This window comes from Tinamus guttatus, unplaced genomic scaffold (assembly GCF_059628265.1).
Source record: "Tinamus guttatus ecotype Peru unplaced genomic scaffold, ASM5962826v1 Tinamus_guttatus_pri_ptg000066l, whole genome shotgun sequence".
Taxonomy (NCBI): domain Eukaryota; kingdom Metazoa; phylum Chordata; class Aves; order Tinamiformes; family Tinamidae; genus Tinamus; species Tinamus guttatus.
In genome coordinates, this window is record NW_028288600.1 from 182,262 (window position 1) to 206,307 (window position 24,046).

Below are 24,046 nucleotides of genomic sequence, written 5' to 3' on the forward strand. Positions count from 1 at the left end.
ACCGGCTCTGTGTGTCTCTTTCCTCGGGCTGCTCCGAGCGGGGCCGTGGCCCTGTCCCTGTCCCTGGCGCACGGGCTGGGACGGCAACGCGGTGCCCCCTGCCCAGCGCCCTCCTCCCTGCCCCACGGGCACCCGCTGGCTGCAGATCCCTCTCCCCAAGCCCCTCACGCAGGACAGTGACGTCCCCTCTCCCCCGTCCCTGCATCCCTTTGCCCTCCGGCCACCGGCTCCGTGACGCTCCGGGCACCTCCACGGCCGCGCGAAGCCCCCAGCTCCAAGGGCTCGTTCCCGCCACCCCGTTTTCCCAGGCTGGAGCCTGCCCGGGGTGAACGCGCCGGCGCGGGGCCGGTTTCTTCCCTCCCTGTAATTTCTCCTTCCCACACAAGCTCTGTTTTGAGCAGCGCCTGGAGGCTTCACACCCCCGGCTCGGCTGCCGGGGCGGCGCGCGCGGCCGCTGCCAAGGGAGCCGCGCTCGGCAGGGCCCAGCCTGCTCCGCAGCCCGGCTCTTTAGGAGAAATAACAGCAGCTTCATTAAGCTAATAGCTCCTTCTGCGCCAGTGGGGCCAGCCCTGCCCGGCGCCGGGATCCGGCCCGGATCCGGGGTGTTTCCCAGAGCTTCGGCCCCGCTCCCTGCCTCCGTTTCCCCTCCGTCTCTGCTCCGGCAGCGGGAGAAGCCGCGCGGAGCTGGGCTGCAGCCGGGAGCTTTGGGGGGGATTTTGGAGCCGGGCGGCTCCTCGGGGGGGTTCGTGGGCCCCGCGCGTCCAGCCGGGCGCCGGAGCCCCTTGGAGCGCGCGTTGCCTCCGGGAGCCTTCCCGGCTCCGCAGCCGCTCCGAGATGGGGTTGCCAAGCAACGGCCGTGCCGCGGCGGCGCGGCAACAAAGCAGGGACCGGGGGCCCAGCCCTCCCCGCGTCCCCCCCAAATCCCCTTCTGCAGCCCCCCCAGGTCCCCTCCTGCATCCCCACCACATCCGCGCAGCCTCCCTCCCTGCCATTCCCTGCATCCTGCCCACGTCCCTGCTGCTTCCCTCCTGCATCGCCCCCGCATCCCTCCCCTGCATCCTACCCAAGTTCCCACCTCGTTCCTCCCCCTATTCCCTCCCCATCACCCCCACATCCCTCCCCGCTGCGTCCTTGTCCCCCGTGCGCCCGGAGCGGGGCCCATCCCGGGGCAGGAGCGCGGGGAGCTGCCCCGGCCCCGCGGCGCCTCCTCGTGCCCCGTCTTGCCAGCCCGGCCGGGCCTGTTCCCACGGGCCGAGGGCAGCGGCGCCCGGCCCGGCCCGGCCCGGCTCCCCCCGCACGGCCCCGTTCCCACGGCCCGGCCCGGTCCTGGTCCCGGGACGCCCGGTCCGGGCAATGCGGGGTGCAATGGGGTGCGGGGCTGAGGGAACGCCGTGTTGTAGGGGGGTGTGTGTGCGAGGCTGTCTTGCTGCGTCAGGGTGTTGGTCTGACTGTTGCTGTGGGTGTGTGCGGGGTGTGCGGCTGCATCCCCAGGTGTGACTGTAGCGCTGGCGCGGGGGGGTTTCGCGGCCCCCCCGCGTGTGACTGCAGCGCTGGGGGCCACGAGGCGGGGGTGTCTGCGGGGGTGTCACGAGGCCGCTCGGCTGCGCCCCCAGGTGTGACCGTCCCGCGGTGCCGCACGGGGATGCGCGCCCGGGTCCCCACGCGCCGGCCCGTCCCGCGTGGGCTCCCGGCGGCGGCGCGGGGCGGGGCGGGGCGGGCAGGTGCGGCGGCCCCGGGGCGGCCCCGGCCGGGGGCGGCGCTGGCGGCGGCGGCGGCTCCCGGCGGCTCCCGGTGGGGCGCAGCGCGCAGCGGGGCAGGCGGAGCGGGGCGCGCAGCGGAGCCGCCCCGGGGCCGCCCCGCGGCCGCCCATGGCCCCCTGAGCCGCCGCGGCGCCGGCCATGAAGCCGCTCGAGAAGTTGCTCAAGAAGCAGAGCTCGCACCTGGCCGCCCGCCCCGCCGCGCCGCCGGGACCGCCGCCGGCACCGGCACCGCGGCGGCAGAGCCTGTCGCGCCCGGCCGCCTCCCCCGAGGAGCCGGCGGGGCCGGCGGCGGCGCGAGCGGGCGGCGAGGGCCGCTGGCTGGAGCTGCGGCCGCCGGAGCCGCCGCCGCCGCTCTCGCCGCCCTCGCTGTCCTCCGAGGAGCTGTCCCCGGGCGCGGGCGGCGAGCGGGAGCCGCCGAGCCCGGAGCCACCGCCCGCCGCCTGCGCCTGCCCGCCCGCCGCGCCCGCGCCCCCCGAGCGCCTCCTGGCCGCGCTGCTGGAGCGGCTGGCGGCGGGCGGCGGGCACGGCCGCGCCTGCGGAGCAGGTACCGGAGCAGGTACCGGGGGGCACGGCTGGCAGCGGCGGGGGGGCAGGACGGGCACGGCGGGGGGCTGCGGAGCGGCGCGGGGGGCACTGCTGGGCGCTGGGAGGGGGGTGGAAGGTGCCGCTGGGTGCTGGGGGGCATTGCTGGGTGCTGGGAAGGTGATGGGAGTCGCTGCTGGGTGCATGGGAAGGGGGGAGTCAGGAGGCGTCACTGGGTGCATCCATGGGGGTGGTGGTTGTTAGAGGGCATGGAGGGGTCGGGGGTGCCCGGGGGGCATTGCTGGGTGCTTGGTGGGATTGAGGGGCATTGCTGGGGGGCTTGGGGACATCCTGGGTGCTCGGGGGGTGCTGGGAGGCTCCGATGGGCGCTGGGGAGGTGCTGCGGCTCATGGATGGGTGTTGGGGGGGGTGGTCGCTGCATGCGGGGGGTGCGCGGGGGCCCTGCTGGCTGCTGCGGGCGCTGCCGAGCGCGGGGCACCCGCCGAGCGCTGCGGCGGGAGATGCGGGAGGGCCCGGGGGTGTCGCGGGGGAGCTGCGGAGCGGGGGGGGGACACGGCTGGGGGCAGCGGGGGGAGATGCGGGGGCGACGGGGTGCCGGGACGGGGGTGCGGGGAGCACCGGGCAGGGCGCCCGGGCCGCGCTGGGGCCAAGGGCGGCGGGCGCTGCTCCCACGGGCCTCTCGGTTAATCGTTAACGTTTCCCCGTTGCTAAAATTAGCCTCGGTGCGGGAGCCGCAGCGCGGGGGGCTGGAGGGGGGCGCCCCTTCTCCCGCGCCGCGCGAGCCCCGATGCCTCCCGTGGGCGCCCGGGGGCTGCGGGTGGCTCCGGCCGGGCTCCCCCCGCTGCAGAGCCCCCTCCCCCGGCCGGGAGAGCCCCCCAGGCGCCCGCCCGCGGCTCCCGGGGCCCCGAGGAGGCGCTGGGGACCCCACGCGGGGGCTGCTCCCTCTCGAGGAGTCCGGGTGGTGGCGGCACCTCCGCGGGGGTGCAGGGGAGTCCCAGGGGCTCCACGCGCGGTCGCAGCGGCTCTCGGCCCCGGGGGCAGCCCCCGGTGCGGGGTGGGCTGTGGTGCCCCCCTACACAAACCCCGACCGGAGCTCCCCGCGCATCGCGGCTCTGCCCTGCGGCCCCGGGCGGAGCGGGCGGGCGGCGGCGCGTCCCGGCCCGGCCCCGCGGCGCCCTGAGTCAGCGGCGGGCGCCGAGCCCGGCCCGGGCACCTGGCGGAGGGAAGCGGCCGGGGTGGGGGGGGGGGGCCCGGCCTGACCCCCCCACGTTGCCCCCCCAGACTCGCTGCTGGACGACATCGTGCTCACGCACTCGCTCTTCCTCCCCACCGAGCGCTTCCTGCAGCAGCTGCAGCAGCAATATCCTCGGGGGCGGCTGGGGGGCCGGGGTGGGCACGAGGGTGGGAGGGAGACGGGCACAGGGTGGCACAAGGGTGAGGAGGAGGTGGGCACCAGGGCGGGGGCAGAGCTGTCACCAGGGAGGGCATCGGGGGCCATTATAGTCTATGGGGTGGGCATGAGGGTGCCATGAAGGTGAGGATGAGCAGGAGGGCACCAGGGTGAGCATGAGGATGGCACGAGGTTGGGCACAAGAGTGGCATGGGGTGAATGCAAGGAGGGCACCAGAGTGGGCATGAGGAAGACACAGGTTGTGCACAAGAAGGGCATGAGGTTGGGCACAAGGCTGTGTATGAAGGTGGGCACAAGGGGGTCACGGGGAGGGAGAAAGGTTGTGCACAAGAAGGGCAAGAAGTTGGAAATGAGGGGGGCACAAGGATGCCATTAGGGAGGGTCCAGGTCCGTGTATGAGGGCGCGTGACAGTGGGCACAAGGGTGGCACCAGGGGCGTGCAGGTCCCTGCCCATGGTTGCTCCTTGACAATGTCACCTTCGTGACAGCGGGGGGGACATCGCTGGGCCCGGAGGAGCCCGCGGGGCTGCGGCGCAAGCGAGCGGTGCTCGCCGTCCTGCTCCACTTCCTCGACACCTACAAGGGGCTGCTGCAGGAGGAGGAGAGCGCCGGCAGGGTGGTCAAGGTGGGTGGGCGCCGGGACCCCCCTGCCACCGCCCGGATCCCCCTGCGTCCCCCTGAGCCCCTCTCGCTGCCCCCAGGAGCTCTACCTGCTCATCATGAAGGACACGTCCCTCTACCACGAGCTGGAGGATGAGGTCCTCAGGCTGCACCAGCTCGTGGAGTCTGTGGAGCTGAAGTGAGAGGGGAAGCGGTGGGGGGGAGTGTGAATGCTGGGGGTCCCCATGGGTGTAGGGGGTCCCTGTGGGTGCTGGAAAGTCCCTGTGGTTACAGGGCACTGCAATGGGTGCAGGGGGGTCCCCATGGGTGCAGGGGGATCCCCATGGGTGCTGGGGGTCCCCATGTGTGCTGGGAGGGCTGCAAGGGGTGCAGGGGGTCCCTGTGGGTGCCGGAAAGTCCCCATAGTTACAGGGGACTGCAATGAGTGCAGGAGGGTCCCTATGGGTGCAGGAGGTCCCCGTGGATGAAGTGGGTCCCCATGGGTGCAGAGGAGGTGCAGTGGGTCCCCGGGGGGAAGGACATGGAGATGCCTGGGCGTTAATTGGGGGAACATCATCGCTAGCCCCTCGGTACCAAGCGGGGATCCTGGAGGGCCCTCCCTGCCCATCCATGGGGCGCCCCACAGCAGAGCCACGCAGGGGGGCCAGGCCGGACCCCCTCAACACCCATGGGGGGGTCCCTGACCCCTGGCGGTGCCACAGGGCGGCCGAGGAGACGCCCCCCCCCGGCAAGCCGGTCAAGCCGCTGTTCAGGCATTTCCGCCGCATCGACTCGTGCCTGCAGACGCGCGTCGCCTTCCGCGGCTCCGACGAGAGTGAGCGCCGCGCGGGGACGGGGGGACCGGGGGGAACGGGGGCGCCGGGGGGGGCCGCGCTCACAGCCGGCCTCCCCCCCAACCCGCAGTCTTCTGCCGCGTCTACATGCCCGACCACTCGTACGTCACCATCCGCAGCCGCCTCTCGGCCTCCGTGCACGACATCCTGGCCGCCGTGAGCGAGAAGCTGCAGTACTCGGAGGAGCGCGGCGCCCGCCACGACGGCCTCCTCCTCGTCACCGTGGCCTCGTCCGGAGGTGGGGGCGGCCGCGGGGACGCGGGGGGGGACACGAGGGGACAGTGGGTGCTGCCGCGTGGGGCTGACGCCCGCGGTGCCCGCAGAGAAAGCCGTGCTGCAGCCCAGCGAGGAGTGCGTCTTCACCGCGCTGGGCATCAACAGCCACCTCTTCGCCTGCACGCGGGACACGCTGGAGTCCCTGGTGAGGCCCCGGTGGTGGCGGGAGATGCCCCCTGCATCGCCCTCTATCCCCCTCCCCATCCCGTTATCACCCACTGTCCCCCTCCCCATCCCATTGCCCCCCAGGTGCCCCTGCCCGAGGAGATCCAGGTGGTGCCGGGGGACACGGAGATCCACCGCGCCGAGCCCGAGGAGGTGGCCAAGCACCTCACCGCCTTCCACTGGGAGCTCTTCCGCTGCATCCACGAGGTGCGTGGCAGCCCCCGCCACCGCGTCCCCGTCCCCCCCGTTGTCACCGCGGGCTCCTGACGGTGCCCCCGGCCGCAGCTGGAGTTCGTGGACTACGTCTTCCACGGCGAGCGGGGCCGGCGGGAGACGGCGAACCTGGAGCTGCTGCTGCAGCGCTGCAGCGAGGTGCAGCACTGGGTGGGCACCGAGCTGCTGCTCTGCGAGTCGCTGGGCAAGCGCGCGCACCTGCTCAAGAAGCTCATCAAGATCGCGGCCATGTGAGCGAGCGCGGGGACGCGCGCGTGTGCACGGGGGGGTCCCCACCGCCGCCCCCCGGTCTCACCGCGCTGCCCCGCCGCAGATGCAAGCAGAACCAGGACATGCTCTCCTTCTACGCCGTCGTCATCGGGCTCAACAACGCGGCCATCAGCCGCCTGCGCCTCACCTGGGAGGTGAGGGGCTCCCTTGGGATGCTCCCGCTCCCACCGGGATGCTCCCGAGCCTGTTGGGATGCTCGCGGTCCCACTGGGATGCTTCCCGACTGCCTTGGGATGCCCCGGGTCCCACCGAGATGCTCACGGTCCTGCTGCACTTTTGCATTTCAGAAGCTCCCGGGGAAGTTCAAGAACCTGTTTCGGAAGTTTGAGAACCTGACGGTGAGGAGGGGGGTCCGGGGTGGGAGCTGTCCTGGCCCTTCCCGCCCCGTCCCGCCACCCTGAGCCGCTGCTCTTCCCAGGATCCCTGCAGGAACCACAAGAGCTACCGGGAGGTGCTGGCCAAGATGAAGCCTCCGCTCATCCCCTTTGTGCCGCTCATCCTCAAAGGTGAGGAGGGTGTGTGGGGGGGGCACTGGGTGCTGCCGCCCCCCCTGGGACCCCCTCACCCCTCTGATCCTCCCCCCAGATCTCACCTTCTTGCACGAGGGCAGCAAGACCCTCCTGGACGGGCTGGTCAACATGGAGAAGCTGGTGAGAGCCCGGCCATGGGGGAGCCCCCTGCATGGGTGTCCCCAGGAGGGGGATATGGGGCAGGGGTGGAGGTTTAGGGGGTGCACGGTGGTGATCTGGGGTGCAGAGCAGGGTCCCTAAGGGAGCTGTGGGGCAGATGTCCCCAAGGTGGCCGTGGCATCGATGAGCCCCAAGTGGGGTCCCCAGGGAGCATCATGCTGGGGGTGCAGAGTGTCCAGGGTGGGGAGACACGGGGGTCTGTGTGACAGAGGGGTCCCTGTGGGGGGATAGTCCCTGGGCTCCCTGTGAGTGGGTGTCCCTGGAGCTGAGTCCCGTGAGTCCCCATGGGTGGGTGTCCCCAGATCGGTGTGTCCAGGAGGTCCCCATGGGTGGGTGTCCCCAGAGCGAGACCCTGGGGACACTTCATGAGTGGATGTCCCCATGGTTGTGTCATGGGGGGTGCCGCGCTGACCCCCCCCCCGCTCCGCACCCAGCACTGCATCGCCGAGAAAGTGAGGACCATTCGCAAGTACCGGAGCCGCCCGCTGTGTGAGTCCGGGCTGGGGACAGCACCAAGGGGCTGGGGACGGGGGGGGGTGCCCAGGGGGACCCCTAATAACGCGGTGCCCCCCAGGCCTGGAGCTGGAGGCGTCCCCGGCGCAGCTGCAGACCAAGGCCTACGTGCGGCAGCTGCAGGTCATCGACAACCAGAACCTGCTCTTCGAGCTCTCCTACAAGCTGGAGCCGGGGGGGCAGTGACGCGGCCCCCCCAGCACTGACGCACTTTGCCCTGGGGAGGGGGGGTACCGGGGGGTGTTTGGGGGGCCCCCCCCTTGCACCCCGCTGCCTTCCCCCATGGGGCTGTGGGGGGTTGCGGGGTCCTGCCCCCGCTATGGGGTGGCTCTGTCCCCTCCCCTGTCCCCCCACCCCGACGCTGCCACCCTTCTATTTTTCTATGTGTCCCTCGGGCCCTGCTGCTTCTGGCTGCGCCCCGCGGCGGCCCCCCCGCCCCCAGAATGTATATATTTTGTACCGAATGGCTGTCTTTAATTGTAAATCTATTTTTTAAGAAAAAGGAGTAAAAAAGCACAAAAAAAAAGCCACCTCCCCCCAAAATAGCTTTTCTCCCCCGCGCCAGCGCGTGGCGGAACGGGGGGGCCGTTCCCGGCGGAGCGCGAATAAAAGCGGAGCTGTCCCGGTGCCGGTGCCGTGTCCTGCGTGTGCGGGCCCCGGGGGACACGGGTGGCGCGGGCAGGGGGACACGGTTTTGGGGAGGGACAGGGGGCGGGGCCAGGCCTGCTCCACTCGCCCCTCCTCGAGGGGGTAGATGCTGCATGGTGATATTATACTGGGGTGTGACGTCACGGATGACGTCACGGATGAGCCAGGGCCTGTCGTAAAGGGGGAGGGAGGGATGGAGACCCCCCCCATAGCAGTGTATGGGGATCCCGACCTTCCCAACATGGCCGCAGTGCACGCTGACCTCCCAAGCATGGCTGCCGCAGGAGGAAGGAAGGGCTGTTCTCCCTGACCTTCCCAACATGGCGGGCGGCGCAGCCGACAGCGGTATCCTCGGCCGCTGCGGTCTCCTCCCGTATCAGTGGTGACTCCTCCCGCCTTCAGGCCCTCAACCGATGCCTCCATGAACCTTCCCCGCCTCGCGGGGCTCCCACGCAGTGAGACCTTCCCAACATGTCTGCCACGGCCCAACCCCTTTCCCAGTACGGCCGCCCTCCCGCACAACATGACCTTACCAACATGGCGCCGCGGCCCGGCCGCCCTTCCGCGTCCGGCCCGGGCGGCGCGTGCGCATTGCGGGGCGGCGGCCACCATTTTGTTTGGCCGCGGCTGGAGGCCGCACGGCGCCCGGGCCGCGTTTCCGGGCGCGGCGGAGGCGGCCGCGGGCGGCGGGTGAGAGCGGGGCCCGCGCGGGGCCGGGGAGGGCGGCGGGGCCGGCCCGGGGCCTGCGGGGGGGCTGCCTGGGGATGCGGGACTGCAGGTGCCTGCGAGCGGGGCTGGGGGCGTCCAGGGTCCCTGGGGCGGCCCCGGCTGCCTCCGCGGGGCCCGCGCGGGGCTCCTCGTCCTCCATCTCCGCCCTGTGCGGACACGGACGCGGCCGCCCGGCCCGGCCCTCGGAACCGCGGAGGGTTTGGGCCCCAGCGCGGCCCGACGTCCCCCGGGGCAGAGGCAGCCCCTGCGCGCGGAGGCCTCGGCAGAACCGGCTTTTCCTCCCGGTTTCCCCCCCGCCCTGCGGCTCCGTCACGTCTTTGCGCGGGGCCCGTGGTGCTGCCCGCGTCCCCAAGCGGGGGCTGCTCGTCCCGTGGGGGCGGTCCCTGGTGGCCCCTTTTCGCTGTGACAGACTCGGTCGCGCCAAGGAGGCTCCGGGCTTGGCCGCGCTCAGCGGGACCGGCCCGGCCGCTCCCATCCAGCTTTCCTGCTCGGATGCCTGGGCCCCTTTCCGCACTGTCCGGGGGCCCCCTCGCACTTCCCAGGGGAGCAGCGTCACCTCGACCCTCGGCAGGGCCATCCCGAGCCTCGGGATGCGCCGGGGGGGACACAGGGCCCCCACCACAGCGCTCCGAGCGGGAATGCCGCCCGGATCTGCGCCCAGGACCCGGCTCTGCTGCGGCTGGTCCCGCTCCTGCCTTGGGATCCGTGTGTGCGGGGACCGTGGGGCCTGTGCGAGCGCTGGGAGAGCCCAGGCCGGAGCCGCTCCCGGTGTCCTGTCCATCCATCCCGATGGATTCCCGGCACAGCCGCCTCCGAGCTGCGTTTCCCTGTCACCCGCGGCTCCGGTTGCAGCTGGATGTGTTTGGTGGCGGCTGAGGACACGGGCAGAACCCGGCTCCCCCCAAGGCCCCCGCGCTCCCTCCATCCGGCACCGTGTCCGGAATCAACCCATGGGCCTGTTGGGAACACGGGATCCTTCCCAACGCGGCTGCTGGCAGGAGCTCCGGGGGGCAGCCCGGATCCCGCTTCCCGCATTCCCGGCTGTTTCCCGCGTGGCAGAGCCCCCCTCGGCCTTGGATGCTCCAAGCGGGCACTGGAGCCTTTCCTGCTCCTATCCCACCTGGAAGCCGCCGCCGTCTCCCCGCTCCGTCTTCCCGGGTGCTCCAGCCCGGTGGATCCCGGTGGAAGAGCCGCTCTCCCCCGCGCCGGGCTCGGGATCTCCCCCCCGGGCACCGCATCCATCTCCGCGGGTCGGAAGCACCCGCATTTCCCTCCGCTTCCTCCCTTGGATCCCTCCGGCCGCTCGGAGCGCCGGAGCGGTTCCCAGTGCCACCTCAGCCTGGCGTCGGGACACGATTCCCGCTGCTGATTCCACGTTTCCGCCGCCCCGCGGAGCGCGGCACCTCCACGCGGGGGGCTGTTTGCAAACACAGGCAGCGGCCGCGGAATGTTGATAATTCCCGGGATGCACCCGCGCCGCGAGACCCTCCGCATGGAGGCCAAGGCCGGTCTGACAGCCCAAGTGACCTCCGGTTCTGCCGGCTCTTTCGGGATAAATTATTTATGTTGCATCTTCGGAGCTGTCCAAGTGTCAGCTCCTCGGGAGCAGGCGGAAATGTCGGGATTCGGAGCGTGGGATATGGATGTGCTCAGCGTGACAGGACTGGCGGGTTGGGACGGGAAGAGGCAGCGGGAAGGGGAGCCCCGGAGCGGCGGGAAGGTGCTTGGGAAGGTCCAGCCCTGGGATCCGTCCCCGAACCGGCGCGGCCGCATTCTGCAGCCGGCATCAGAGGCTCGGGAATTCCGCTGGATGTGCAGTTCAAAGCTGCTGCTCCCTGTGGATGGCGACGCTTCATCCCGGGCTCGCAAATGCGGCCGCGCCGCCGGAGCTGGGAAAACGCCGGGTGCTTCCCGGGAGCTCGCGGCGTTCCGACGTCCCGGCACGCAGGGACGCGCAGGTGGGGACAGGCCACGCATGGGGTAGGTGACAGAGGGGACCGTCGTGGTCCTCGTCCGAGCCGCCGGGCTCCGTCCTGGCTGCGGGATGGCGGCTCCGGGACCGATTCGGTTTTGTGGGATCGAGTGGCCCGTGTTCCTTAAGGGCATCTTGGCTGTGGAGCCGGCAGAGGACGCGGCACCTCCCGGAGCCGCTTTCTCCCGGGGCTCCCGCGTTCCCGGAGCTCTCCGGAGCCGTCACCGGGGTTGTCTTCCCCGTGCTCCCTGTTTCCCCCCTTGCTCTTTGTCCCTAAAAGCAAAGCCCCGGTGCCCCTTGCGCCGCGAAGGAGCCCGCACGGACTGGGACCTTCCCGCTGCCCCATCCAGGGCTCCAAAATCCCATTCCCTGCAGCTCCTGCTGAGCCACACGGGCTCCCAACACCGAACCCGGCCTGGGGACAGGGCCGGGGCGACGAGGGGGACAAAACACCGGCCACGTCGCTCCCCGGCACCGAGCACCGGTGCCGGAGCCCCCTTTGCTGCCGCCCGGGATTTGGCCTCCGTTCCCTCCACCAACATTAAAGACTCGGCCTTCCTTTCCGGGACAGATGCAGATTCCTCCGGTGTTCCCACCCGGAGCTCCCGGCTTTTCTCCTGGCACCAAGTAGCCGCATCCACCGCACGCCCGTTTTCTGTGCCGGAATTCGGCGCCTCCTGGTTTTTCCCCTTCTCCATGTAATCTCTGCTGTTAATCCCCAGCCCGACCAGGGCCATGCGCGGCAACGCACCGATCCGTTTGTCAGGAATTTGGCTCCATTTCGTTTGTCAGGAATTCGGCTCCGCTTCGTCCTCCGGCCGCTTTAGCTCCAACTCGTCGGTTTTCCCGCCGTTCCAGGTCAGACGCTTGGTTGGAGCGCGGATTCTGGCACGGTGGCGGTTTGGAGGGTCCAGACCGTTCCGTTTCCCTCGCCCGGCACCGCGTCGCCTTTTGGGGTTCGATATTCCCTCCCTTTCCAGAGGGGCTGGTGGCTGCCGTGTCCCTCGTGGGAGCACCCGGGTGCCATGGGGAGTCTCGTTCCCTGGCACGTTTCTCAGCTCCGCTAATTGCCCCGGAAATCTCGAGGCTCCGGTAGGAAACCAGCCCTTCCCAGGCCCGGCACGGTGGTGACGCTTAGGGAACGGGATTCCCTGAGAATTCCCAGTCACCGCATTCCTATCCGCTGCTGCGGGGCACGCGCCCCACGGCGCCCGGCCGCTCGTCACGCGCTGAGTCAGGCTCCTCTTCCTGCTCCGCCGCAGCGTCATTCCCGTACGGAGCGGCGCTCCGGCCGCGTCGCGCTCGGAGCCGCGCCGGGTAAGTGCTGGCGCGGGACCGTCCTGTCCGGGCTTGTCACCCGCGCGGGGCGGCTGTTGGGACAGAGGCAGCTCTGGAGACGCGGCTGTCTGAACCATCGGCATCGGAATATGGGGAATTATCACCGTTGGATCCGGGTTGGTCCCGGGGCTTCCCCTCCATTGGTGCTCGGCAGCAACGGCTTTTCCGCGGATGCAGCCTCCTGCTGCGTGTCACCAGCCGGATTCACGGCATGGAATCGGTGTTGCCATCCCGGGAGAGGCGATGGGATGAAAACGGGCTCTGGGCTGCCCCGCGCTCCGGCCCTGGGATTGGGGAATTGCGGCTCCCGGGGCCGTTTTCACCGCCGGCTTTCCCGCCCGCTCCCTGACGCCTCCCGTGTTCCCGCAGGAATGAGCGAGGAGGCTGTTCCGGAGCGCTGAGCGTCCGCCGGGAGCGGGGCCGCGATGCCGATCCCGCCGCCGCCGCCGCCGGGCCCGCCGCCGCCACCGGCCGCCCTGGGCCAGGTAGGAGCCGCCGTCGCGCGGCCGCCCCGCGCGGCCCCGGCCCCCGCGCGCTGCCACGCGGCCCCGTTCCCGTCCCCAGGCGAACACGGAGCCGCCCAAGCTGAGCCGGGAGGAGCAGCGGGGACGCGGGGCCCTCCTGCAGGACATCTGCAAAGGGACCAAGCTCAAGAAGGTGACGCACGTCAATGACCGCAGCGCGCCCATCCTCGAGAGTGAGTAGCCGCCCGGCGCGTCCCGGCGATGCTCGGGGCGCTTCCTGCCTTCCCTCGTGTCATTCCCAGCAGATCCCGCTCAGAGGAGGTGGATAAGGCCGGACTCGACCTCCCTGCTCCTCTCTTTGCAGAGCCCAAGGGCAGCGGCAGCTACGGTTCCGGCTCGGCCGCCGTCCCGCCGAAAGGAGGCCTCTTCCAAGGGGGTGTCCCCAAGCTGAGGCCCGTCGGAGCCAAGGACACCTCAGGTAAAGGAGCGTGTGCCCTGCGGCGGCCTGGGGACATCCCTGTGCTCCGGCTGCCTTGGCTGGGGGGGTGCAGGGACCCCAAATTCCCCCTTCCGCGTGCGAGCCACATTCCCGCTCCGTGTGGGATAGTCCCTTTGGAGGCCCGGCAGTCGCGCGTGCCGGCTGTTTGTCCGCTCTTTTCCATGGCGCGATGCCTTGGCGTGAGCAGCAGCACCGGGAGCGGATCCATACGCGCTCCGAGCGGCGTTCCCGCGCGCCGGCCTCACCGCCGGAGCAGCCTCCGCGCCGGCCTCGCGCCCCTCAAGCGTCCCCTGTCCCCGCAGACGGCGCCGCCAAGCAGACGCTGCAGGTCCCCGGCGCGCGCGCCGCGGCGCCGCGGCCCCCGGCGCCCGCCGCCCGCCCGCAGGACGATGCCGACGGCGGCCGCGCGGCGCCGCTGGAGCTGCCGCGCGCGCAGCGGCCCTCGCTGCCCGACCTGTCGCGGCCCGGCGCCGGCACCGCCGGCATGAAGCACAGCTCGTCCGCGCCGCCGCCGCCGCCGCCGGGCCGCCGCGCCGCCGCCCCCGCCGTGCCGCCCCCCGCCGCCGCCGCCGCCAAGGGCTCTTCCTACAACCGGGAGAAGCCGCTGCCGCCCACGCCGGGACAGCGCCCGCCCGCCGGCAGGGACGGGCCGCCCGCCCCGCCGCCCGCCAAGCCGCCTCCGTCCCCGGGCAGCGTCCGCGCCGGAGCGGCGGCTCCCGGCCAGGCCCTGGCGCCGCCGCCGCCGCCTCCGTACCGGCAGCCCCCCGGCATCCCCAACGGCCCCTCCAGCCCCGTGAGCGAGGCGGCGCCGGAGCTGCCGCAGAGACACAACTCGCTGCATAGGAAGACGCCGGCGCCGCTGCGGGGGCTGGCGCCGCCGCCGCCGGCCGCCGCGTCGCCGGCGCTGCAGAGCAACCGGCCCCCGCCGCCCGCGCGGGACCCCCCCAGCCGCGGAGCAGGTGAGGAAGCTCCCGGCGTCCCAGCACCTCTCCTGGTGGCATCGGGTGCCCGCTCGTGGGGTGGCTCCGTGGCAGGAGGTGCCTGGGGACGAGGGGCATAGGGACACGGAGCCAGGGCCACAATTTGGGGCCATCATGTCCCATGGATGTCCCTGGTCACGTCCTCTGTTTATCCAGTTCCTTCTCGCTGGTCGCTGGCCACGGGTTGTGGCTTGGCAGGGCTGGCGTTGAGGCCTGGAGCCTCCTCCGGAGGAGGGAGTTTAGTGGAGCTGGAGCCGGGCTCTTCCCGGAGCTTCCCGAGTGCCACGGAAGCCGCAGCGGAGCAGGGAGGGCACCGGGCCCAGCACAGTCCTGCCCTCTGGCACCAGCTTGCGGAGTTGGGGGGCTTCAGGGGCAGCTGGTGACAAAGGTTCTGTCACCTTTGGAGCTGCTGGGATTCGGGCACGGGGCACCATGCCGGAATCGGGACATCCCACCTGGCCCCTGCAAAGGAAGGCGGCAGCTTCCCGCGGCAGATGGTGCATGGGGAAACACCGGAGCTCCGGAGGCTGCCCTGTATCCGTGGGGCTGCCCCGTGTCCCTGGAGGCTGCCCCGTGTCCCTGGGGGCTGCCCTGTATCCGTGGGCTGCCCCATATCCTGGAGGCTGCCCCGTATCCATGGGGCTGCCCCGTATCCCGGTGCCGTTGCGCCCGGGTCCCTCAGCGGAGGCCATGTGTGGCCCTGTGTGGGCAATTAGCCTAATTAGGGGCACGAGCAGCCACCCTGCTGGGGGCAGAGCGGGTCGGGGGGCTGCGGCGCCGGGATCGCAGGCTGCTCCCTGGGAACCGCGCGGCTCCGCGTGGGAGCTCTGGGATACGGCCCCTCCGGACGGGAGCCGCCCGGGGAAGCAGCGGGAATCCTGCCGGCCCGGAGCTCGGAGCAGCCGCGGCGGCGCTGACCGGGATGGGGGGTCTCCCCGCAGCCCCCCCGCCGCCGGCGCTGCGGAACGGCGGGCGCGACGCCCCCCCGCCGCCGCCCCCGTACCGCCCGCACGGCCCCGCGGAGCCCCCCGGGCGCGGGAAGCCGCCGCCGCCGCCCACGAGGACGCCGGCCGGGCCGCCCCCGCCGCCGCCGCCGCTCCGCAACGGCCACCGCGACTCCATCGCCGCCGTCAGAGCCTTCCTGGGTGAGTGCGGCGGCCCGCAGGGCTGGGGGCGGCGCGGGGGGACACGGAGCCGGCGGGAGCGACGGCACCGGGCGCTCCCGGGGCCGCTCCGTCCTCGCGTCCGGAGGCTCCGTGTGCCCGTGGGTGAGCGCTGGTCTCATGCGGAGCGGAAAATCGGGAGCAGGAGGGAGGCCGGGAGCTCCTGGCGGAGCAGAGCCCTTGGGAAGGGCCGGCTCCCGCTGCGCTGCTCGGAGCCGCCCTCCCTGACCCGCTTTTCTCCCTTCTCCGCAGATGACTTTGAATCCAAATATTCCTTTCACCCCGTCGAAGACTTTCCAGCCCCCGAAGAGTACAAATACTTCCAGCGGATCTACCCCAGCAAAACACACAGAGGTGAGGACGGGGCGGCCTGCGCGCCACGCGGCCGGGCTGCCCTCGAGGCCACCGCGGCCACCCGCGTCCCCCCGCGTCACAGCGCGTGTCCCCGGCCCCTGCCAGCGGGAGCAGCTCTAAAAACGGCTCCGGCAGCCGAAACACTGCAGCGGGAGGGCAGGGAGCCTCCGTGCAAACGCTGGGATGCGGCGCCGGGATGCGGCGCTCGGCAGCTGCCCTCGCAGCGCAGCACAAAGTGCCCTCGCTCCTGCAGCTCCGTGCGGAGAGACTCCAGGGAGGACGGGATGCTCGGTTATTTTTAGACCCATAAATGTTTAATGCGGACTTGAAAAGCCCGGAGCTTTCCGCGCGCGCTGCGGCGGCCGCTTCCCGAGGCGCGAATCCCGCGCCGCGCGTCCCGGTGGGGAATGCGGGCGGATTTCAGCGGATTTTCTTGTCTTGCAGCTACGCGTGGGGCCCCCCCGCTGCCTCCCATCCCCAGGTGAAAGCGAGCCGCGCGGGCAGCGATTCCTGAGCAGGGATACGGACCTACTCCCCCTTCCTCGGATGGATCCTTCCCACCTCCCTGCCCCCTAGGAAACCCGCATGAGAAACTCCCAGCGTCTTCGGTTTTCCCAGCTGTGCCAGGAAGAGCAGATGCCCCCAGCTCACCGTCATCTATGCACCTTGTCCCCGGGCTCGGTGTCCTCCGTCTCCGCTCGCCGCACATCCCGGGACACGCGGGGACGGCGCTTGTGGCGCGCCGGGGACCACACGAGGACGTGGGGCAGAGCCTGGACCGCGCTGACACGCGGGTGGCCTTGGGAGCAGAGCCGCTTCCGTGTCCCGTTCCCCTCCAAGCCCGGGACGGCTGCAAAGGAGCTGGGGACGGGCTGGATTCGCAGCGGGATTCAGGAAAAGGGGCGCTCGGGGCAGAAACGCCGGCTCCGTGAAGCGAAGGGCGAAACGCGGAGGAGCCACCGCGGCCGTCCCGTCCCCCAAACGGCAAATTGCTTTTTTTGCACAGGGGCCCGTGAAGGAGCAGGAGCCGAGCGGGACCATCCCGACGGAGCCCGGGGCGGCAGCTCCGGAGCCTTCCCGGCCTCTCGGCTCCACGTGGCTCCGGGGACTCCGGCCCTGCCAGCGCCTTTGAGCCCGGTGCAGGGTTGAAGGGGGGAACACACCTGCTTTTAACGCGGAATTCGCGACCGGAGCGTTCACCGGGAAGCGGCTCCGCGTTGTCCGTGGCACGGAGCGCCGCGGGGTTTTTCCTGTTGCATTTTTTGTTGTTTTTCCCGCGAGGGGTGGGCGCCGGGGCCGCGCTCGGGGACCCTCGTCCCCGCCTCACGTTTTGCCTTATCTACACCACGTGTGTCCGACTGTTGGGAGCGCGCTGGCTTCTCCGTGCATTTACTCGCAGGGCCGGGGTGGGCTTGACTTTAATCATAGTTACTGATCTATTTTGTACGTTGTAAAAAGAAGAAAAAACAGGAGAAAAAAGAAGAAGAAAACGTGTACTCTGGGAGGAAGGGGCTTGTTGCAGGTTTACTAAATCTTCACCTTTAACTGCTATTTTTTTTCTGCTGCTGTTGGGCCGTTCCCCAGGGCAGCCCACGGCGGGGGCCGCTGCCGCCCGCGGCGGTTCCCCCCTTTCCTTTAAATCAAGGACCAAACGGTTCTCCCTGTTCCGGGGGCTCCCGCGCAGGAGCGGAGGGGGCTCTTTTTAAGAGGGAAATGGGATCGAAAAAGGAGATAAGCTTGAAAATGCATCTAAATAAAGTAATAACTGCACAGCCGCGAGCAGCGCGGTGCGGCCTGGCGGGACTGGGGGATACCGGGATGCGGATGGGAATCCTGGGATGCGGATGGCAATCCTGGGATGCGGGTGGGGATCGTGGTGGATCCTGGGTTGTGGGTGGGGGTCTTGGAATGGGAGTGGGGATAGTGGGGGAGCCTGGGATGTGGGTGGGGATTTTGGGATATGGATCCTTGGATATGGATGGGAATAGTGGGGGAACCTGGGATGTGGATGGGGGTCCTGGGAGGGGAATGGGGATAGTGGGTGTGGATCCTAGGATGTGGATCCTTGGATGTAGATGGAAATAAGTGGGGGAACCTGGGATGTTGGTGAGGATAGTGGGGGATCCTGGGATGCGGATGGGGATCTTAGCGGCTCTGGGGGGAGGAGCGGGAGCGCGGGGGGCGTGGCCACGATTTCCCGCGGCCGCAGGGCTGCACTACGGCTCCCGGCATGCCTGGCGCGCGCCGGACTACATCTCCCGGCACGCCTCGCGCCTCTCGGTTCCCATTGGCTGCTCTAGGCTGCACCTCCCCCCTCCCGCCGCAGGACTTGGCGCGGAGCTGTCCGATTGGCCGTCGAGGCGGGAGGCGCAGCCAATGGGGTGGCGGAGGCGGGGCCTGGCCGGCTTGGTGGCGGGAAGTGCAGAGCGGCCGCGGAATTGGCGCGAGAAGGTGAGTGGCGGCGGCGGTGCCAGTGAGGGACCTGGGGGGACCCGAGGGGACCGGAGGGGGGACCCGGGGTGTGGGGTGGGCTAGGGGTGCTGGGAGCGGAGCTGGCGGGGTGGGGGACTAGCTTGGGACTTGTGGGGCAAAGTTGGGGGTTATTAGAGCAGGGCTGGGGGGCAGGGATGTGGGACTATGGGGCAGGAGCTGGGAACAAGCGCGACAGGAGCCGGCACGTGGAGCAGGGCTGGGGGAGGCTGAGGGAGGGAGCAGCGACCTTGGGCTATGGGGCAGGGCTGGGGCAGGGGGCTAAATGCTGGGGTCGAGCAGGGATGTGTGGGGCAGGGCTGGGGGGGGATGGGGAGTGGGTGAGTGTGGCTATGGGGCAGGGGGTGCCCCATAGGTGGGAGGACCTTGAGGCTGAGGGGATGGTCAGGGATGTGGGGCAGGGGGAGCCGGGGGGATATGGGGCAGCTGGAGGGGAGGCAGCGCCCCACGGCGCCGTGGCCTCCCTCCTCCACCAACCCCTCTTGCTCCCCCCAGACGCCACCATGCCGGTCACCAGGACACGCAGCCAGGCGGCCATCGACTTCCCCCGCCGCAGGAGCGCCCGGCCGCTGGTCAAGGGCCACCGCGACGCCACCGATGTCACCGCCGATGCCACCAACAATGTCACCGCCGACCCCCGCGCCGTGCGGCTGGCGCCCTGCCCTGTGGCCCCGCTCTCGCCACGGAGCCCAGTCCTGCCACTGAGTCCCCGCAAGCGCCTGGGTGAGCTCTGGAGCAGGGCTGAGCACGGTGTCCCCTGTCCCCGCAGTGTCCCCTGTCCTTGTAGTGCCCCATCCCTGCTGATCCCCCGCGTCTCCTTGCAGGTGACGACAACCTGTGCAATGTGCCCTGTGTTCCCGCCTGCTCGCCCCCTAAGAGCAGTCGGAAGGAGAACCGGGGCCGCCGCTTGCTCTTCGGGGAGCAGCCAGTTCCTGCGTCCCCGGAGAAGCCGAAGGAGCCAGCGCTGTCCCCACGGCGCCAGGGGCAGGAGACTCCCCGGAGCTCGGAGCCGGCCCGGGAGCGCGCCCGGCTCTTCCGGCAGGAGGGTGAGCGCCCGATCGCGGAAGGGGGCTGTGATGCCCCTTCCCGCAGCACTGGAGCCAGCTCCGACCCTCCCTTTTCCCGGCGCAGGCTCCCGCTACCAGGAGGCGAAGCGCCTGCTCCACACGGCCGTCCCCGACTGCCTCCCGGCCCGGGAGCGAGAGACCGGCGAGCTCAAGCGCTTCCTGCGGGAACACGTGTGCGCGGGGAGGCCCGGCAGCCTCTACATCTCGGGAGCCCCCGGGACGGGGAAAACGGCCTGTGTGAGCCGCGTCCTGCAGGACTGCCAGGTGCGCGGGGGGGCTTTGCCGGGATTGGGCTGTGGATGGAGCCTTTGCCTGGGCTGGAGTTTCCCCCGGGTTTCCCAACTACGACCTCCCTGCCTGGGAAGGGAGGTTTCTGCTGGCTCTGGAGCAGCTGGAGCGAGCGGGATGAGCTAGCGGCGCTCTGGGCTTTTGCAGCGGCTTTTTCCGCCCGCTCCAGCCCTGCTGCTTGAAGAGCAGGAGGGCCCTGAGCTGTGGGGCTGCTTCCTGCTGCAGAGCCCGTTTGGGCTTCAGATCCGATGCCAGCCAGAGGGGACGGCGGAGCAGAGGGAGCAGGGGTGGGAGAGCAGTGGGGCTGCGTGTCCCCCCTGCCGCCACAACTCTCCCATGTCCCCATCTGGCAGGGCGAGCTGGCGAGCAGCAAAACCGTCGTCCTCAACTGCATGGCCCTGAGCAGCTCGCAGGGCGTCTTCCCGGCCATGGCCGCGCAGCTGGGCCTGCCGGCCCGCGCGCCCGCCCGCGAGCTCACGCGCAGCCTGGAGAAGCAGCTGACGGCCAAGGGGCCCATGGTGTGAGTTGCCCGCACGGGGCTTTTTCCCCTTTGCTTTCCCCGGATGCATAAAACGGGAGCGCTGGGAAGAGCCGGCGCTCGTCCCGCTCCTGCGGCGTTGCCCCGCGCGGGCGCTGCAGCTGAGCTCTCCCCCGCAGCCTCCTGGTGCTGGACGAGCTGGACCAGCTGGACAGCAAGGGGCAGGACGTGCTCTACACCGTGTTCGAGTGGCCCTGGCTGCCCGGCTCCCGCCTCGTCCTCATCGGTGGGTGTCAGCGCACGGGCGGGCGGGCGCCGGGACGGTCCCCCCGCCGCCGGCGCGCGCTGAACTCGCTCTGCCCGCAGGGATGGCCAATGCCCTGGACCTGACGGAGCGCGGGCTGGCGCGGCTGCAGGCCCGCCCGGGCTGCCGGCCCCAGCTCCTGGCCTTCGCGCCCTACACGCGCGAGCAGCTCGCCGCCATCCTGCAGGAGCGGCTCCGCCAGGTGAGGATCCCGGCCCGGGGGTGCCTTCCCGGGGATATCGGCCCTTTCCAGGGGGTCCCCGCCGCTTCCGGGGCTGCGGGAGGGCTCTGGTGCAAACGGCTGCGTCTCCCTTGCAGGTGGCTGGTGACCCCGTGTTGGATGGCACCGCTGTGCAGTTCTGCGCCCGCAAGGTCTCCGCCGTGTCTGGGGACGCCCGCAAGGCCCTGGACGTCTGCAGGTCAGTGTCACCTCAAGGAGGTGCCCGGTTTGGCCGCGGATTCGGGCTGGGAGGTGACAGAGGCGGCTGCCGGGGTGCCCTGATCTCCAGGAGCTTGGGGGTCCCGGCCACTGTGCGCAGTAGGTGACATTGCTGTCCCCTAGGCGGGCAGTGGAGCTGGTGGAGCGGGACGTGAGGAGCCAGACGGTGCTCAAGCCGCTGCCGGCCGGTGAGTAGCGGCCAAGGAGCCGCAGCGGGTGCCACCATCCCCGTCCTGCCCTCCCGAGGGGCCGCGCGGGCCCCTCGCCGCCCCCTGAGCAAAGCACCGTGTCCCGCAGGAGCATCCGCGGGGCCGCCGGGCCGCGCGGGGCTGCCGCAGGTGGCGCGGGTGCTGGCCGAGGTCTACGGCGAGCGCATGGCGCCCGGCGGCAGCGCCGCCCACGACTCCTTCCCGCTGCAGCAGAAGCTCCTGGTCTGCTCCCTGCTGCTGCTCGCGCGGCACCTCCACGCCAAGGAGGTGACGCTGGGCAAGGTGAGGCCGTGGCGCCCGCGGGACCCTCCCCGCGCGGTGCCAGCGCCCCGCTGTGACGCCCTTGTCCTTGTCCCCAGCTCCACGACACCTACAGCAAGGTGTGCCGCAAGCAGCGGCTCGCGGCCGCCGGCCAGGCCGAGTGCCTGGCCCTGGCCACCCTCCTCGAAGCCCGCGGCGTCCTCGAGCTGAAGCGCGCCAAGGAGACCCGGCTCGCCAAGGTGGGGACATGGTGGCCGTGGAGGGGGCCCGGTGGTGGCACTGGGGACCAGCGGGCGCTGAGCCGCTCCGGTGTCTCCGCAGGTCTCGCTGAAGCTGCAGCCGCAGGAGCTGGAGCAGACGCTGCAGGATGCGGCGCTGGTGGGGACCATCCTGGCGCAGGGGCTGCCCTAGCGCCCTTTCCCCGCCCGGCTTTTGCGTGTATATATTGTATTTTATTTTATTTTAATTATTTTGCGGGGCGCGACGGCAGCTGCTGCAGCTCCGGCTCCGCCGGGCGCTCGGAGCCCCCGGGCCCCTCTGTGCAATGAAGGAGGAGGAAGCACCGCGTGGCCCCCGCCTCCCGCAGCCCTAATAAAGTTTCTTGTTCGGAAATACGGAGCCGCCTCCATCCTGCTTTGCGGCTGCCGGGGGGGCCACATGGGTCCCATCCAGGGTCCTTGTCCCCGCTGCCGCCCTCCCTGCGCCGTTGGCTCTATTGGGTCCATTTCCCATTTGTCCCAAAGGAGGGGTGGGGGCCCCAGCATCTCCCCTGGGCCCTGTCGTGGCCCCTTGTCCCCTCTGTCCCCTTGTCACTGCGGTCCCAGGGAGGGGGGAGGTGGGTGCTGCCGTGGGTCCCTCGTCACCGTGTCCCCGGTGGCCGGAAGGAAGCGGCTGGCAGCGTGCGTGACCGCAGTGACGCCGCGGTGACGTGGGTGCAGCGGTGCCCGTTCCCCCTCCCTGTGCCCTCCTCTCCCTGCCCCAACACCTGGGCCCCGGCTCCTAGTGTTGGGCCCAGGGCCCTGGGGTGTCCCTGGTGGCACTGGCTGCCCCGCGGTGGCAGCGGCTACGGATCCCCGGCCCTGCCGTCGCCGCGGGGGGAGGCGGTGGCCCCGCGCAACCCTCCAGCGCCCGCTCTGCCGCAGTGCATGAAAAATCGATAGCGCAAATTGATTCACTCGTGCGGGTGCCAGAGCCACCCGCCGGGGCCGTTAATCACCGCTAGCCGGGCCCGCCAGCGCCGTCACCGTGGCCTCGGGGACACCCCGGCCCCGCGCTGAGCCGGCCACGCAGCCGAGCCCACAGGGACGGCGCGTCCCTGTCACCTCGCTCTGGCAATTGCACACTCCTGTCCCCTTGCTCCACCAGCTGCACATCTCTGTCCCCTTGCCATGGCGCATGTATGTCCCTTGCTCTTGCACATAAATGTCCTGGTCCCCTCACTCCAACAACTGCATGTCCCTGTCCCTTTGCTCCCGTACCTGCACATCCTTGTCCCCTCCTCTGGCACATGCATGTCCCTGTCCCCTTGCTCCATCAATTGCACGTCCCTGTCCCTTTGCTCCTGTGCCTGCACATCCTTGTCCCCTCGCTCTGGCACATGCATGTCCCTGTCCCCTTGCTCCATCAATTGCATGTCCCTGTCCCTTTGCTCCTGTGCCTGCACATCCTTGTCCCCTCGCTCTGGCACATACATGTCCCTGTTCCCTCGCCCCACCAATTGCACGTCCCTGTCCCCTTGCTCCATCAATTGCACGTCCCTGTCCCCTCGCTCTGGCACATACATGTCCCTGTCCCCTCGCTCCACCAATTGCACGTCCCTGTCCCCTCGCTCTGGCACATGCATGTCCCTGTCCCCTTGCTCCATCAATTGCACGTCCCTGTCCCCTCGCTCTGGCGCATGCATGTCCCTGTCCCCTCGCTCCACCAATTGCACGTCCCTGTCCCCTCGCTCCATCAATTGCACGTCCCTGTCCCCTCGCTCTGGCACATACATGTCCCTGTCCCCTCGCTCCGCCACACGTGTGCCCGCCGGCCCCATGCCGTGTGCCGAGCCCGTGTGCCGGGGCGCTCACACGCGTGTGCGGCGCGGCCGCGTCCCCGGCGCCCTGCGTGTCCTCCGCTGCACTCTCCTTACATAAGCGGCCACGTGGCCGGGCACGGCCCCCCCGCCGCGCTGTCACCGCGGGCACCCAGATCCCATCTGACAGCCCCTTTCCAGTCGGCTGCACCGGCCGGACCCCGCGCGACCCCGCCGCGCCGGCCCGCGGCACCGGGGACACCGGGCCCCGAGCGGGGCGGCCCCCCGGGGCCTCGCGCGGGGCCGGTCGGTGCGCGGGACCGGGGCCGCCGGTGCCGGTGGCGGAGGAGGGGCGGCCGCGCGCACATCTGGCAGTGATTTGGCGCATTCCTCCTGGCTGAGCGCACGGCGGCGGCCGGGCCCCGCCGCAGCCCCCGGCCGCCCCCCGCCGCCGCGCGGGGCTGCGCTGAGGCCGCCCGCGCTCCTCACACGTGTGGCAGCGGCGAGGGGAGGCACCGGGGCCGGGCTACGGCGGCCCGGCCCCCCCGCGCCCGCGCGGCTTCGCCAGGGCGGCCCCGCGCCGCGCGGCTCCTTTTCCTTCCTTTTTTTTCGCAGCAAAGCGAGTTTTCTTTTCTTTTCTTTTTTTTTTTTCTTTTTTTTTTTCCCGGCGGTGTGTGCACGTGTGTGCACGCGTGTTTGCACACGCGTGTGTGTGCATGTCCACGTGTGTGTGCATGCATGTGCTCACGTATGCACGTGTGTGTGGGGGGGCTGCACCCCCCGCAGAGGCCGGGGCAGCCCCCGCCAAGCGCCCGGGGTTACCGGGGTCGGGGCAGGGCTCTGTTCCCCCCCCCGCCCCCCAAGACATCTCAGCCCCCCCAGCCCCATCCTGCTGGATCCCCGCTCCCCCCTGCGGGTCCAGGTACCCGGGGTGACCCCAGTTCTCCCCCTCCGCCCGCCATGTCCTTCCCCATGGCCCCAAGTGACCCCTGCCGTGTCCCCAAGCGGTGCCCCCCCCCCACACGATGGCC

At 70.8% G+C, this 24,046-nt stretch overlaps 3 protein-coding genes across 8 annotated transcripts; all 3 read left to right on the plus strand.

Annotated features, from left to right (window-relative positions):
- The first annotated feature begins 1,861 nt into the window (after positions 1-1,861).
- Positions 1,862-7,512, plus strand: RAPGEFL1 (Rap guanine nucleotide exchange factor like 1). Its single transcript, XM_088519653.1, has 15 exons — positions 1,862-2,304; positions 3,585-3,663; positions 4,192-4,339; positions 4,416-4,513; positions 5,037-5,149; positions 5,239-5,406; positions 5,492-5,589; positions 5,694-5,816; positions 5,895-6,073; positions 6,157-6,247; positions 6,401-6,451; positions 6,532-6,619; positions 6,699-6,763; positions 7,237-7,291; positions 7,377-7,512. The coding sequence occupies exons 1-15, from the start codon at positions 1,899-1,901 to the stop codon at positions 7,499-7,501; spliced, it is 1,887 nt and encodes a 628-aa protein (XP_088375779.1). The 5' UTR covers positions 1,862-1,898; the 3' UTR covers positions 7,502-7,512.
- Positions 7,513-12,427: 4,915 nt separating this feature from the next.
- On the plus strand, positions 12,428-16,108 carry WIPF2 (WAS/WASL interacting protein family member 2). The gene is made up of 7 exons (XM_088519646.1): positions 12,428-12,487; positions 12,567-12,699; positions 12,831-12,944; positions 13,268-13,939; positions 14,887-15,090; positions 15,361-15,462; positions 15,907-16,108. Exons 1-7 carry the CDS (start codon positions 12,428-12,430, stop codon positions 15,945-15,947), a joined length of 1,326 nt encoding a protein of 441 aa, XP_088375772.1. The 3' UTR covers positions 15,948-16,108.
- A 2,326-nt stretch (positions 16,109-18,434) lies between these two features.
- CDC6 (cell division cycle 6) lies at positions 18,435-21,421 on the plus strand. 6 transcript variants are annotated; one of them, XM_088519656.1, is made up of 11 exons: positions 18,435-18,675; positions 18,777-18,998; positions 19,084-19,283; positions 19,661-19,827; positions 19,965-20,071; positions 20,152-20,291; positions 20,408-20,512; positions 20,632-20,705; positions 20,806-21,019; positions 21,097-21,237; positions 21,320-21,421. In XM_088519656.1, the coding sequence occupies exons 1-11, from the start codon at positions 18,456-18,458 to the stop codon at positions 21,407-21,409; spliced, it is 1,680 nt and encodes a 559-aa protein (XP_088375782.1). In that variant the 5' UTR covers positions 18,435-18,455; the 3' UTR covers positions 21,410-21,421. The 6 variants fall into 6 exon arrangements, with proteins under 6 accessions (XP_088375782.1, XP_088375780.1, XP_088375781.1 ...); XM_088519654.1 differs by having other exon boundaries at positions 20,408-20,508; positions 20,652-20,720; XM_088519655.1 differs by having other exon boundaries at positions 20,408-20,508; positions 20,652-20,716; positions 20,811-21,019.
- Positions 21,422-24,046: the final 2,625 nt, after the last annotated feature.